The 15,026-nt window shown below is 50.1% G+C and overlaps 2 protein-coding genes across 2 annotated transcripts in view; one reads left to right on the top strand and one right to left on the bottom strand.

Moving 5' to 3' along the window:
- The window catches only part of CPAMD8 (C3 and PZP like alpha-2-macroglobulin domain containing 8), a gene marked incomplete at its 3' end in the record, with an annotated part of 43,556 nt that extends 37,557 nt beyond the window's left edge, over positions 1-5,999 (top strand). Inside the window, exons 35-41 of the mRNA XM_053372887.1 lie at positions 692-927; positions 1,949-2,036; positions 2,182-2,256; positions 3,266-3,371; positions 3,451-3,561; positions 4,798-5,010; positions 5,878-5,999. Of these exons, the coding sequence (XP_053228862.1) occupies positions 692-927; positions 1,949-2,036; positions 2,182-2,256; positions 3,266-3,371; positions 3,451-3,561; positions 4,798-5,010; positions 5,878-5,999 (951 nt within the window). The remainder of the gene's footprint in view (positions 1-691; positions 928-1,948; positions 2,037-2,181; positions 2,257-3,265; positions 3,372-3,450; positions 3,562-4,797; positions 5,011-5,877) is intronic.
- A 3,456-nt stretch (positions 6,000-9,455) lies between these two features.
- On the bottom strand, positions 9,456-12,767 carry F2RL3 (F2R like thrombin or trypsin receptor 3). The gene is made up of 2 exons (XM_053372373.1): positions 12,571-12,767; positions 9,456-11,525 (listed from the first exon to the last, which is right to left on the bottom strand). Exons 1-2 carry the CDS (start codon positions 12,671-12,673, stop codon positions 10,450-10,452), a joined length of 1,179 nt encoding a protein of 392 aa, XP_053228348.1. The 5' UTR covers positions 12,674-12,767; the 3' UTR covers positions 9,456-10,449.
- Between the last annotated feature and the right edge of the window lie 2,259 nt (positions 12,768-15,026).

Raw genomic sequence — 15,026 nt, 5'->3', positions numbered from 1 at the left:
TCCCAACTGTGGAGTTTGGAACCCCAGGGAGCCGCTTCTGCCCGCCCGTGTCGGCAACATGCAGCCCGGCGGACCCGGCAGTCTGACTCCGTGCAAGGCAGCTTCCCGTCTACTTTTTCCCATTTTAAAAATAATTTTTATTAGTTCCCAATTGCAAAAGTCCAAAATACGCCTCATTGTATCCGTATCAAATCACAATCCCCAAACATCAATTAATCAAATATCCAGTTGTATAAATTTGGTGGCTAGAATTACAGGTTTAATAATTTTTTAAAAATTCTTTCAAAGTCTTATTTAACCCAGTCGTATTCCGGTCATAATAACAATCCCTATTTCAACAGCGGCAATATTTATAACTTCTATTCGTATTCACATATTTGATAATTTATTAGTGAAGACCTATATCCTTTCGCAGGCAACTTCCTGTTAAAATCGGCGTCTCTGCTCTTTCACAAGGACTAGAAACTTAACTTTTTTAAAATCGCGAGGGCTGGAAGCTTTCCTTTTTAAGGGAAGTGCGCCTGCTTGGCATGTAGAAGGACCCGTGATTTTAAAAGTAAGTTTCTAGTCCTTGTGAAAGATCAGAGAAGAAGCTGATTTAAACGGGACGTTGCCTGAAACCCTGCTGCTGCCGACCCGTGCGGGCAGCACTGAGCCCAGGTGGCATAAACCTGCCCGTTTTTGTTTCCAGATTGACGTGGCCTACAACGTCCCCGACCCGGTGGCCAAGCCCTCCTTCCAGCTGCTGGTCAACCTGCAGGAGCCCAAGATGAAGAGGCACCGGAGAGCCCCCCCGCGGCCCCCCAAGCCCGGCCCCCCGGAGGAGACCCCCCAGCGCAGGGCTGAGCAGGCACTGGGGGACGACGATGACCCAGCTGCCGACCAGGACCAGCAGGAGTACCGGGTGATGGTGGAAGCCTGCATGAGGTCAGCTTGGGGGTCGTGGGGCTCAGGCTGGGGGGCTCAGGGTGGGGGGCTTGGGGTGGGGGGCTGACGGGGCTGGCCTACCTTGCATAGACTGGCATAGATAGATAGATAGATGATAGATAGATAGATAGATAGATAGACTGGCATAGATAGATAGATAGATAGATGATAGATAGATAGATAGATAGATGATAGAGATAGCTGGTTGGATAGTTGATAGAGATAGCTGGTTGGATAGTTGATAGATGATAGATAGATAGATAGATAGATAGATGATAGATGATAGATAGATAGATAGATAGATAGATGATAGAGATAGCTGGTTGGATAGTTGATAGAGATAGCTGGTTGGATAGTTGATAGATGATAGATAGATAGATAGATAGATAGATGATAGATGATAGATAGATAGATGATAGATAGATAAAGGTAAAGGGACCCCTGACCATCAGGTCAAGTCGTGACCAACTCTGGGGTTGCGGCGCTCATCTCGCTTTATTGGCCGAGGGAGCTGGCCATGTGGCCAGCAGGACTAAGCTGCTTCTGGCGAACCAGAGCAGCGCACGGAAATGCCGTTTACCTTCCCGCCGGAGTGGTACCTATTTATCTACTTGCACTTGGACGTGCTTTCGAACTGCTAGGTGGGCAGGAGCAGGGACTGAGCAACGGGAGCTCACCCCATCGCAGGGATTCGAACCGCCGACCTTCTGATCAGCAAGTCCTAGGCTCCGTGGTTTAACCCACAGCGCCACCCACATCCCCAGATAGATAGATAGATAGATAGATAGATAGATAGATAGATAGATAGATAGATAGAAAGATAGATAATATTTTGGAAATGTACATCCAGTTTCCCCCCCCTTTAATTGTTTTGTTGCCCCCAAGAGAGTGGGGCCCTAAGCTAGAGCTTGTTTAGCTTATATGTAAATCCGGCACTGCTCATACCCCCGAAATCCTTTCTTCCTTCTCCTCTCCCCTCGATCTCCCCCCCTCCGCGGACCCCCGGGTGCCTCTGGGGCAGGTGGCTGCATTTGGGGTCTTCCAACATGGCCGTCCTGGAGGTGCCCCTCTTTTCGGGCTTCCGAGCCGACCTGGAAAGTCTGGAACAGGTAAGCGCCCGCCCCGGCTGCGCATCTCCGTTCTGCACAAAAGGGGCTCCGGGGTCATCTAGCCCAACCCCGGGCAAATTGGGGGTAGACCCAGCCACCAAGTCCAGCTAACCCCTTTCCCCCCCTCCTTTTCCGCCTCTCCCAGCTCCTCTCCAACAAGCAGATCGGCCTGAAACGCTACGAGGTGGACGGCCGGAAAGTCCTCTTCTATTTCGACGAGGTGAGTCCGCAAGGCAGGGGAGCCACCACTCGGAAGGCCCTGCCGGAAGCGGGGGGAAATCCTGGGGTGGGGTCAGGGGGGGTGGCCCCCTTTTGGAGGAAATGGGGGATTTGGAGGACTGGACCCCCCACCAAAGAGGAGAGGGCCTAAATTGCCGTTTAGACATAGCTTTGGCTCACTTTTTTACTCTTCTGGGTAGAATTCCTTTATAATTTTATTTTCCCTTTCCTCACTGTGCAATTATTTCAATGAAAAGCAACCTCTTTACATAATCACTCTTCAAATTCCCTCCTTTCTGCACACTTATTTTAAATCTTTTTTTCCCCTACGGCGTCTCTGACTCAAATCTAATTTCCCATTTGACTCCCTTTTAGTTTAATTTCTCAGCTGCACAAGTTTAAGCCAACCTGGCTAATGTTTTAAGTTGTCTGCATCTTCAAATAATCAATAATTCTCCATCGGATTTTTAAAAGTCTCTCTCCTTCGTTTCTTATTCTTCCGGTGCATTTCGCCATTTCTGCATATTCCATCAGTTTTCATTGCCAGTCCTCCGTTGTAACTTGTTTCTTACATCGCAATATACCGATATGTCACTTAAAACTGGTTTGGGATGATAAGTCGATATATCGCCCAGCCCTAATGCGCATTACAATTCGCAATATATTGCCAGGTTTAAAAAAACCCATGAAACTCATATCATGATATGGATTTCAAACTGGTTTGGGATGATAAATCGATATATCGCCCAACCCTACTAGAAACTAGCCTAAGGTAGAAAAAGTAAAATAAATTGCAGCTGTGGCTCCGCCCCCATCGGCCCCCCACACCCCAGCATGCGGCCCCAGGAACATCACCCGTCTGCTTCTGAACAGAAGAGGCGGCCCTATTTTATGGGAAGGTTGTGGGTTTGTGGGGGGCGAGCCCCTCCTGCAGCTGCCCCCCTCTGTGGGGGTTGGTGGGGGCCGCGTAAAACGGCCCTTGGGACCTCACCGAATCGCCTCCTCTGCAGATCCCCAGCCAGTGCGTGACCTGCGTCAAATTCGTGGCCTTCCGGGAATACGTCGTGGGGAAGACGGCCCCCGTCCCCATCAAAGTGTACGACTACTACGAACCAGGTATGTCGGCCCCACCTGTGCCCCCCGCCCCCCCCACCGCTGGCAGCCCCCTCTTCTGACCCGCCTCTCGCACCCGCAGCCTTCGAAGCCACTCGATTCTACAACGTCAGCGAGAACAGCCCCCTGGCCCGGGAGCTCTGCGACGGCCCCCTCTGCAACGAGGTGGAGAGCGGCGCCAGCCACTGGGTCGGTGAGTCCCGAAGGCGGGCGGACAGGCGGGCGGCTAGTCTCACAGGTGTAGCCCCTTCTTGTGCCTGCCAGGCTCAGAAATGCCGCTCTGCCTTTCCCCCCTTAAAAAAACCCAGAACGGTTTGGAAATCCCGGCGGTAAAGGGCAGGCGTTGGCACGGCACGAAAGGAAAGGGAGCGAGGAGGGAGGAGGAAAAAGGAAAGGTGGGCCAGTGGTTAAGCATGGCAGCTGGTCTTTCGCGGGGGGATCACAGGGCCAGATCAGAATAGGCATATACAGTGGCACCTTGGTTCTCAAACGCTTTCGTTCCCAAACTCCGAAAACCCAGAAATAAGTGTTCCGGTTTCTGAACAGTTTTTGGACACTGGACGTCCGACGTGGCTGTCGGCTTTCGTTTCCGGGGCGCCTGCGCCAATCAGAAGCCGCCCCTTGGTTTCCGAACATTTCAGAAGTCAAACGGACTTCTGGAATGGATTAAGTTTGGCGCTTTTGTTTTCGCTATTTATTTTGCATTTCTGTTTAGGAGGCTTTTTCGGTTCATTTGTTTTTGTGATTCTGTGGAACCCAGTTCAGCTACCGATTGATGAATTGTGTGACTGTGGAAATAGATAAAAGCCCCCCTATCCACACCATAACTATCATCAGTGCAGGGAAGAAAAAAAAATTAAATTTTCATTTTTATCATCTACAATACCCTCTTATTTATTTTATGGCACAGCACATTGTTTATTGCTTTCATTCTATGGATCAATGGTCTCGTTAGATAGTAAAATCTGTAAAATTCCTGTCTTAGGGGTTGCTTTCAAAAGTCTGGAACGGATTAATCCGTTTTGCATGACTTCCTATGGGAAAGCGCTGTCTTGGTTTTGGAACGCTTTGGGTCTGGAACAGACTTCCAGAACGGATTAAATCTGAGAACCGAGGGACCACTATATTCTTATTATTTATTATTATCAATGGTCTGGTTAGATAGTAAAATTCATGTTCAATTGCTGTCTTAGGGGTTGCTTTTAAAAGTCTGGAACGGATTAATCCGTTTTGCATGGGAAAGCAGCGCGCCTTGGTTTGAGAACGCTTTGGTTTTGGAACGGAATTAAGTTTGAGAACCAAGGGACCACTGTATAAGAGGGACAGTGATCTCGCAGGGGAACTTCCTGCCTGGCAGAGGGTTGGACTAGATGACCGCTGGGGGTCCCTTCCATGGTTCTGCACCCGGTTTCTCTCCTTGCCTGCCCAGGTTTCGTCCACACGGGGCTCTGCAACAGCCTCTCGGGCTGCCAGGAGGAAGGCTACTTTGAGCAGTGTGAGTGTTCGCGGGATTGCGGCTCCGGCGGGGACCCCGTCTGCGGCTCCGACGGCCTCGTCTACCCCAACCACTGCCAGATGGAAGTGGCCGCATGCGGGAACGGCACTCGGATCGAGCAAGTCCCCCTGGCCCAGTGCGCGGCCGGTAAGTCGCTCCCCCTGCTCTTCCGGGGCTGTTTCCGTCCTAACTTGATTTTTGAATTTTATTGTTATTCATGTTTTCATACTGCTTTTATAATAAAGTGTTTTAAGGTATTTTAGGGACGCGGGTGGCGCTGTGGGTTAAACCCCAGAGCCTAGGGCTTGCCGATCAGAAGGTCGGCGGTTCGAATCCCCGCAACGGGGTGAGCTCCCGTTGCTCAGTCCCTGCTCCTGCCAACCTAGCAGTTTGAAAGCACATCAAAGTGCAAGTAGATAAATAGGTACCGCTCCGGCGGGAAGGTAAACGGCGTTTCCGTGCACTGCTGTGGTTCGCCAGAAGCGGCTCAGTCCTGCTGGCCACATGACCCGGAAGCTGTACACCGGCTCCCTCGGCCAATAAAGCGAGATGAGCGCCGGAACCCCAGAGTCGGCCACGACTGGACCTAACGGTCAGGGGTCCCTTTACCTTTACCTTTAAGGTGTTTTAAATTTGTTGTTAGCCGCCCTGAGGCCGGTTTTTGAACCAGGAAGGGCGGGGTATAAATGAAAATTTATTATTGTTATTATTATTATTATTATTAACCACGGCCATTGCCCTAGGAATAAGTTACATTACGGACTGGAGAACGGGTTGATGTAAATAGCTGCACCGTTAAATCTTCTTACATTCTTATCATTTCTATACCAACGGAAGTCGGGGCCTTCGGCATGCCAAGCAGGTGCTCTTGTCGCCCAGCTAAGCGCCGCCTTCCCCTCAAAAGCATTTCAAGATTCCGGTCCTCAGGGTTTCCAAATCGAGAGGCGGTTTAAATAGGAGTCGGACCAGGATCTGGCTCCACGCTGACCGCACTGACCACCTTCCTCTCCACAGGCCAGAATCACCCGGGAGAGACAGAGCCTGACTTCCGACCTCTGGAACTGCCTGGTCTCTCGGAGCAAGAAACCCCGATCGGTGAGACCCCCCGACCTCTGGATCTCTGCTTCTGGAGATATATATTTTATATCTATCTATATCCATCTATCTATCTATCTATCTATCTATCTATCTATCTATCTATCAGTCTATCAGCCTGGCGTGCTCTGGTCCAGGGGGTCACGAAGAGTCGGACACGACTAAACGACTAAACAACATCTATCAGTCTGTCTGTCTGTCTAGCTAGCTATATCTCATTTTTCTATCTCTATCATCTATATCTATATCTATCTATCATCTATCTCTTTATATCTATCATCTATCTTATCTATCTATATCTCTCTCATTTTTCTATATCTATCTATCTATCTATCATCTATCTATCTATCTATCTATATCTCATTTTTCTATCATCTATCTATATCTATCTATCATCTATCTTATCTATCTATCATCTATATCTATTTATCTATCATCTATCTATCATCTATCTATCTATCTATCTATCTATCTATCTATCTATCTATCATCTATCTATCTATCATCTATGCCTATCTATCAGTCTGTCTGTCTCTCTATTTAGCTATATCTCATTTTTCTATCTCTATCATCTATATCTATATCTATCTATCATCTATCTCATCTATCTCTATCTATCTATCATCTATCTATCTCTTTATATCTATCTATATCTATCTCATTTTTCTATCTCTATCATCTATCTATCTATCTATCTATCTATCATCTATCATCTATCTCATTTTTCTATCGCTATCATCTATCTATCTATATCTATCTATCTATCATCTATCTATCTATCTATCTATCTATCTATCTATCTATCTATCATCTATCTATTTATCTATCTATCTATCTCTATCTATCTATCTATCTTCTATCTATCTATCAGTGTCTGTCTGTCTATCTAGCTATATCTCATTTTTCTGTCATCTATATCTATCTATCATCTATCTCATTTCTATCTATCTATCTATCTATCTATCTATCTATCTATCTATCTATCATCTATCATCTATATCTATCTATCATCTCTATCTATCATTGTCTCTCTATCTATATCTATCTCATTTTTCTACCTCTATCATCTATCTATCATCTATCTCATCTATCTATCTATCCGCACACACATTTATATCATATCATAATTAGGCTTCTACACTGTTCCGCACTACTGGCAAAAAACAAGAGAGCGTGGGAAAGATTAGAAATGTGGAAATATAACCAAGGAACGGTTTCCCTTTTGGCTCCTGGAATGGGGGCGATGGCGCTATGGGGTGGGGGGTCCTGTCCCCGCTTGACCCCTTTTCTCTGCCTTTCAGAGGAGGCCCCCCCCACCTCCCAGCTGGACCTATCCTATTACTCCTATGAGTACGAAGTCGACCCCTACGCCATGTCGGAAGGGGACGCCTTTGAGCTGACGGCCCCCAGCAGCACCGCGGCGGCAGGAGGGGGCCGGTTTCAGGGGACGGCGGTGCCCACGGGGGAGTGAAGGGTGAGTGGGGACCCCGGGGTGGGGCGGAGGTGGGGCAGGGGCTTGTGACATCATCCGCCCCCCCTCCAGCCCATAGGGCAGCGGCAGCAGCCAGGAGCCGCCTGGCCTTAGTGGTTCCGACTTGCAGGATTTATTGACCTATATTTCGAGAAATATTTTTACCTCTTAATTGCAAAAAAAGAGAGGAAAGCCCAGGGCCGGATTGAGGTTTGATGCGGCCCTCAGCTCCTGAAGGTAATGGGGCCTTTTATATGCCCAGCTGTCCTTTGTCAACAACAAACTGTTATTATTGCTATTAGTGGAAGTAATTTGATTATACTATTACTGAAATAGGAATTAGTAATTATTAGTTATCAATCAGGGGAGTAATTTGATTTCATTCTCATTTCAACAGTAGTAGTAGTAATCTATTAATGAAATGGAAATTAGTAATTATTAGTTATTATTATTAGGGAGAGTAATTTGATTCCATTCTCATTTCAATAATATTAGTTGTTTTTGTTGTTGTTTTATACTATTACTGATAAAGGAATTAGTAAATATTAGTTATTATCATTAGGGGGAGTCATTTGATTCCTTTCTCATTTCAACAATAGCAATTAGCAATTATTTGTCATTATTAGTAATCATTATTATTGATATGGATTACTTTGGAATCAAATTGCACCTCCTAATCCCTTCCTTCTCCCCCTTTCTGTTCTCCTCTAGGGCTCTCTTCCCCCAATCCAGCAGAGGCTGCCCCACGCCAAAGACCCAGCCAGGCTTTTCCCACCGCCTCTCGATGCCGAGCCGAAGCCCAGCTGCCCCCCAGGCAAACTTTGCCCTTCCTGCCCGCCCCCCCCAGGCCCTCCGTGCCAACCCCTTGCCCCCTTGCGCCACGCAAACCCAGGAGCTTTTCTGCCGCAGAGGTGAAGCACGGACTCCCTCCCTCCCCAGCCAAGCCTCGCTCGGATCCGGACCCTGCTTCTTCCCCACCCCACCCGGCTTTGAGAGGCAAAGGTGGGCCAGGGGAAGCCGCCTGCCCGTGCCCGGCAAGATCTCACGGCACCCTCAAGATCTCCCCGAACCTCACATGCCTGAATCGCCACCCTCCGTCCGAACTTTTCCGCCTCTGCTTCTGTCGTGCTGCAGCGGGTCAGGCTGGATGACCCCCGGGGGTCCCCAACTCTGCAATTGAGGAGCCAGGGCTAGGCTTGGGGGGTTTCCCGCCTCCCCGTTCCCACTGGATTCCCAAAATCGGCCATTCAGGATATTCCCTTTCTTCCTTTCCACTAGGAAACGTTCTCCGTTCTTCATTTCCGTCCCGCCTACCTTCCCGAATGCTTGGTGCATAAACCTGCCCCGTGAAAAGGGCTTTTTCCCAACCCACCCAGGGGTGCCAAACAAGCCACTTCCCCTCTTGAACCTGCAACCCCTTGCTTTTCACTTTAAAAAGAGCGGGGGCCACAGAGAAAAAGTTCCCCCACATTGTTGGCAGATCCGGAGATACGAGCCACAACTTGGGGATTTTCTCTTTTTTGGGGCGTGAGAAACCAGCCTCCCCCCACTTTCCGTGTTTTTTTCTTTGCACAAACACCCCCTGCAACAATCCCAGGACCCCCTCTGCCCCACCTCTGAGCAAGGTAGAATGTGACCCCTTCGCTCAGCCGCTACCCAGAACGCTTTTGCTGTGCCGGTATTTATTTCGGAAACGGCCGTTCCGCACGTCCCGGGTGTGTGTGGGGGGTGACCAAGTGGGGCAAGCGAACCCCACCCTATGGCATCCGGCAGCCCCTCTCGCTTTCTACCATTTCCGCCCTAGACCGGGGACCCCCCTCTCCCAGCACAACCAGCTCCTGCACCCCGGAAGAGCTGGGAGACCCCTGCCCTCCCTCTCGCCCCCAGCCCCATTTCAGTAGGGCGGCCCTCAAACCCGCGGCACGCAGAGGGGGGGCCGCAGACCTCGGCACACGTTTCGGTAGCGAGTTCGAGTGCCCAGGTCGTGGGCGGTTGGGCGGGGGGCGCAGGAGAAGAAGTTTGTTTTAGATGCTGATAAAGTATTTTATTAAAAACCAATGTCTAAAAATCAAACTGCGCCTCTCGTTTCTTTCCGGAGAAAGGTGAAGGTTAGGACTTTGGTATAATCCGGTGTCCTTGTAGCTCCATTTGACGAACTTTTGCCTAAAAACGGCGGAACAGCGTTTCCAAATCTTGGGGGTCGGGGGGAAGGTCACCCCAAAATTCAACAAATTAATTTTTTATTTGTCTGTGTGACTGCATCATGTATCGAAATTATCCAGCGCCCGTTGCAAATCAGGTTTGCAAATGAAATCTATGGGCTTCCCGCTGTTTGCAAAGGAGCAAATAAAAGCTGCGTTTTCAGCAGAATTTTGGGGGGCCACTTGTGCTGAGCTATTTCCATGGGTTTGATCTTTCAATTGCCCCCTACCCAAGTTCTGAGCGAAAGTTTGTCCCTTTACAATGCAGCAGAAACGTCCAACCGGTCGATGGTGATCCACTGGTCGATCGCGGGGTCAATCCTGGTCTATCGTGTGATCCTGATCGATTGCCCCCCAAAAAAACTCAGCAACTTTGCTCAATCCAGTGAGTAAATCACTGCCAGTTTTGTCATAGTGGGAGAGTAGATTGCATTCTCTTGGGAGTTGGACATGCCAGCAGTACAGGGAATTGTGGGGGTATTTTTGGGGGGGTGGGGGGAAATCAATAACTTATGATAGTGTATTGTCCAGCGCCGAGGGCCTTCTGGTGGTTCCCTCCCTGCGAGAAGCCAAGTTACAGGGAACCAGGCAGAGGGCCTTGTTGATAGTGGCGCCCACCCTGTGGAACACCCTCCCACCAGATGTCAAAGAGAAAAATAACTACCAGACTTTTAGAAGACATCTGAAGGCAGCCCTGTTTAGGGAAGCTTTTAATGTTCAATATTGTATTTTCATATTCTGTTGGAAGCCGCCAAGAGTGGCTGGAGAAACCCAGCCGGATGGACAGGGTAGAAATAATAAATTATTATTGTTTTGTTTTCATGCCAGGGTCTGGGAGCATTTGGTGGGCAGCGTCTCTTTGCTGGTTTTCAGGGAGACGGCCGAGTCCTTTCGCGCGCCGAAGATCCTGCCCGCCACCTTGGCGCGGAATTCCTCCGAGGCGTAGTAGTACACAAAGGGGTCTACGCAGGTGTTGCCGGCGCTGGCTGCCAGGGCCCCCATGTACGCCACGTAGAGGGTCCCTCGGGCCCCGGCGCAGCGGTGGGAGTAGTGCAGGAGCAGGAGGACGTGGCTTGGGGTGTACAGAGCCACGACTGATACTACCACAACAACGGTCAGTTTGATGGCGGTGGCGTAGCGGTCCCCTTTCCCCGCCAGGACCCGCAGGGTGGCACCTGAACACAGCACCATGACCAGCAACGGGGCCACGAACCCGCCGGCCACCAGGGTGACGAAATAGGGGCGGAAATAGGTGGCATCGTCTTCGGCGGGCAGGGCGTCGTGGCATAAGACACGGTCTGTGCCCAGCAGGGGGAACGACTGGCGCCGGAGGGCCAGGGGCAGCGCCGAGAGGATGGCAGCCACCCAGGCAGTGCCGCAGGTACCCGCCGCAAAGGCCGGGCTGCGGAAGGAGCGGGCGAGGAAGGGGTGCGCCACTGCCAGGTAGCGGTCGGCGCTGATGCAGGCCAGCAGCAGGAGCGAGCAGTACATGTTGGCATGGAAGGCGGCTGTGTTGAGGCGGCACATGCCCTCGCCGAAGGGCCAGTGGTTGCCCAGGTAGTAGTAGGCGGCCTTGAAGGGCAGGAGGAGGCCCAGGAGGAGGTCGGCGGCTGCCAGGTTCATCAGGAAGACGGTGGACGGGAGCTTTTCGACGCGTGTGGCCAGGACCCAGAGCGCCAGGGCATTGGCAGGCAGCCCCACCAGGCAGAGCAGGGCATAGAAGGAGGGCAGCAGTAGGGTGGTCAGGGGGCTGTCCAGCTGCGCCTGTGAGGACGGGGGCAGGACCAGGAAGGTGGTGCGGTTGAGGGTCACCCGGGCAGAGGGGATGGCCCGGGGGCACAGGCCAAGCGACGGCGGGCGCTGGGGGGCCTCGGTCCCATTGGGGGTGGCATAATCTGGGGAGGTGGAAAGAGGTTGGGTTAGTGGCGTTGGCAGCAAAGCCCGCTGCCCGTGTCCCGCTAAGCAGGGTTTCCAGAGGGGGGGCACCACCCCCTAGCTTGCGTGGGGCACCAGCTCCCAGCCATAGCTGTCAACGTTTCCCTTTTTTAAAGGGAAATTCCCTTATTCCGAATAGGATTCCTCACAAGAAAAGGGAAAAGTTGACAGCTATGCTTCCAACGGTTGCAGCGGCGGACAAGGCGGGCAGATGTTGGGGTGGGTAAGAACTGCAGAGGGCTTTTCAGCAGCGGCTGTGGCATTTTACCGGGCAAAACGTGGGCAGGTTTCTCCAGCAAGGGGACTTAGAAATAAGTTATGGGGTGCAAGGAATGGAAACCTATTATTTCCATGGCTGGGCAACGTTTAGCTTGCTAGGTTGTGGTGAAGAAGCAGAGAAACTGCTTTTGGGAAACCCAAGGGTTTTAATGTTGCCTTCTGGAATTCTTGTTGTTGTTGTTGTTGCAGTTTCCTGTACTTCTTAATTATTACCATTTTTAAATTACTTACTTGGCTTTTCAGATTAAAATTTTACAGCGCCAGCTGCACTGCATGAGCCTCCCTTTTCGCCCGATCCACGTAGGACGTGTTGAATAGGGGAGGGTGCCAGAAGGTCGTAACATGACTTGGGAATTCAAAAGATACATTTCCATTAAACTAATATCATTTAGCTAAAAATTAAAATCCTTGCGTTTCCGAAAAGCAGCTTCTGTGCTTCCTCATCACAAACTACCAAGTTAAATGTCCAGCCACGGAAATAATAGCAGCAGGAACTGATTCATAATAGGACCCACAAAGGGGATGGATGGAAGTCATCTTGTGTTGCTGTTTTTTTGGTGTGATTTATGTTTGATATATCCCTGCGAAATTTCAAGTTGAAAAACCCAATAAATAAATTTTCAAGAAAAGGAAGTCCCAACGCCTGTTTGCTTCAGCACCCAGGCCAAAAGTAGAATCCTGCCCCCTCCTGCCCAGCTAAAAAGGGGGGTCTTCCATGCCACTTACCATCGTAGTCGTCGGCCGCCGCAGCCTTTGCCAGCTGCCCACACAAGAGGAACAGTGTGAGCAGCCGGAGAGGCAGGCTGGGCCCCGCTCCGCACAGATGCATCCTGCTTCGGAGAAGTCGCTGCTGCAAGGAGCAACATCCTGGCTCAGCCTCTTAACTCCAGGAAACACTCCCCACCCCAAACCCAGTGACACTGCAGGGTCCGTCCCCCCGCAACTCCCTTGTACGCGACAAAAGTCTTCTCTTTCGCGGAATCGGCAGAGGAAGAGGCAGGCCTTTGCCAGATGTTGCTCAGACCACAGCTAATCTCTCCTTCGTAGAATGACTGATCTGGCACAGGGCACTGAACTCTTGGCTTTGCCTAAACTCAAATCCCTCCAGTCTAATATCCCGAGTGCTGCAAGATCCCAAAAGCGCCTAGACTTAAATTGTCTGTCAAAACTTCCCTCTTGTGGTTTATCACCACGGCAGCTACTCACTTTGGGTTTTAGCAAAGAGTCTAATTTGTCAGTGCCTAAATCAGGCTTCCTCAACCTCGGCCCTCCAGATGTTTTGAGACTACAACTCCCATCATCCCTGACCACTGGTCCTGCTAGCTAGGGATCATGGGAGTTGCAGGCCAAAAACATCTGGAGAGCCGAGGTTGAGAAAGCCTGGCCTAAATGATCTTGAGCGTCAGAACAGCTTGGCTACAATCAAGAACTTTTGCCCACGGCGTGACTATTTTCCACCTTCCCATTTCGACTCTCCGGCACCCTCTCTGCATAACCGAGCAATTCCAAAATACAGATGCGCTTTGACTCTCGCGAGATTGAATGTCTTGCCCTCGGCTGGACGTGAGGGACGATTCCAAGAAATTCCACACAAAAAACGTCCCTGCGGAGACGGCAGTCCCAAATGGGTGGCGCATGCCCTTCTGGTAAGTTATTCACAATACCGAGAGATGCTAGTGGAGCTGTAGTTTGATTACTTGGACTGCCAGGGCAAAACGCCGGCACCCTGTCATCTACAACTTTATTAAGTGCTATCTAGAGCTCCACTAGCCTCTCTCGGTATTGTGAATAACACCGAACTTAGCTTTTGTTGGCATCTTCATGAACTTATCTAAAAGACTCGAGTTAAGCATTTGAAAAATCTATTGAAACCAGACATTATAAAGTCCATTTTAGGCTGGGTAGTTCGCAGGTCTCTGGGGCTTGGTTTATTGCTTTGTATTTTCCTCAGGCGGTTGATAAAGTATGTATAATTATTTGTTCTACCCCTGAGCTATGGCAATGGCTCAGAAGTGGCCCTGGGTGCAGTTCCCAAAGGGGTGAGGTTCCCGAGGCAGCGGCCTTCCGCAGGCTGTCTGCGAGGGGCATATTGGCGAGGGACGGAGACCAGCCGCAGCTCTCCCAGCCCCCCCTTGTTATAAACATCCTTGACGTCCCCACAAAGGCTTGTCTTTCTGGTGCTGATAAGCACTAGGAAATGACCTCAAAGGATGCAGAGAAAGAAAGAGGAAACTTCTGGCGGCAGATAGCAGCCCGCGTGTGGCACGGGAGACCCCCGCGTGTGGGGGAGAGCTTTGGGGCCAGGCAGCCCCTTAAATCGGTGGCGGCGAATCTACGGCACGTGCGCCAGATGGGGCACTCTGAGACCTCTCTGTGGGCACACGCGCCGCCGTCACCCCAGCACCGAGTTTGCCGGATTTTTACGGTTCCGTGAGACGGCGACGACCCTGTTTTCTTCCTTCTCCAGATAAAGTCCAGTGTGACCAACTTGGTCTTTCTGGCTTAGACTGGTTAGATTTAGGGAATCTGGAGAGGGGGCTATTGGAACTTCAAGAAAGCTCTGTAAAATAAATTCCGTGCCCTGCATGAAACACCTGAGAAGACGAAGAGGAACGACGAAGGGCAGCAGCGTTCGTTCTGAAAGTATGACAAATGACTAGCGTGCATACAAAAGCAAAAATCGTATTAATTGTTCCAAAGCATGCCAAATGCAAACTTTTGCCTTTCAATAAAAAGTGTGTTTGTATACCGTATTTTTTTGCTCTATAAGACGCACTTTTTCCCTCCTAAAAAGTAAGGGGAAATGTCTGTGCGTCTTATGGAGCGAGTGCAGGCTGCGCAGCTATCCCAGAAGCCAGAACAGCAAGAGGGATTGCTGCTTTCACTGCACAGAGATCCCTCTTGCTGTTCTGGCTTCTGAGATTCAGAATATTCTTTTTCTTGTTTTCCTCCTCCAAAAACTAGGTGCGTCTCGTGGTCTGGTGCATCTTATAGAGCGAAAAATACGGTCATTGGAAGCTGTTATTGTGTGTGTTTCTTTTTAGGCAAAAGATGTTAATATGTGAGTTAGTTTTTTCCCTTAAATTAAAAGCTCAGTATTCAGGTTAAATTGCCGGGTTGGCACGTTGCGATAACGAAGTGAGTTTTGGGTTGCAGTCTGGGCGCTCGGTCTGTAAAAGGTT

This window comes from Podarcis raffonei, chromosome 18, assembly GCF_027172205.1.
Source record: "Podarcis raffonei isolate rPodRaf1 chromosome 18, rPodRaf1.pri, whole genome shotgun sequence".
NCBI classification, from domain to species: Eukaryota; Metazoa; Chordata; class Lepidosauria; order Squamata; family Lacertidae; genus Podarcis; species Podarcis raffonei.
This window is presented reverse-complemented; position numbering and strand designations above follow the sequence as displayed.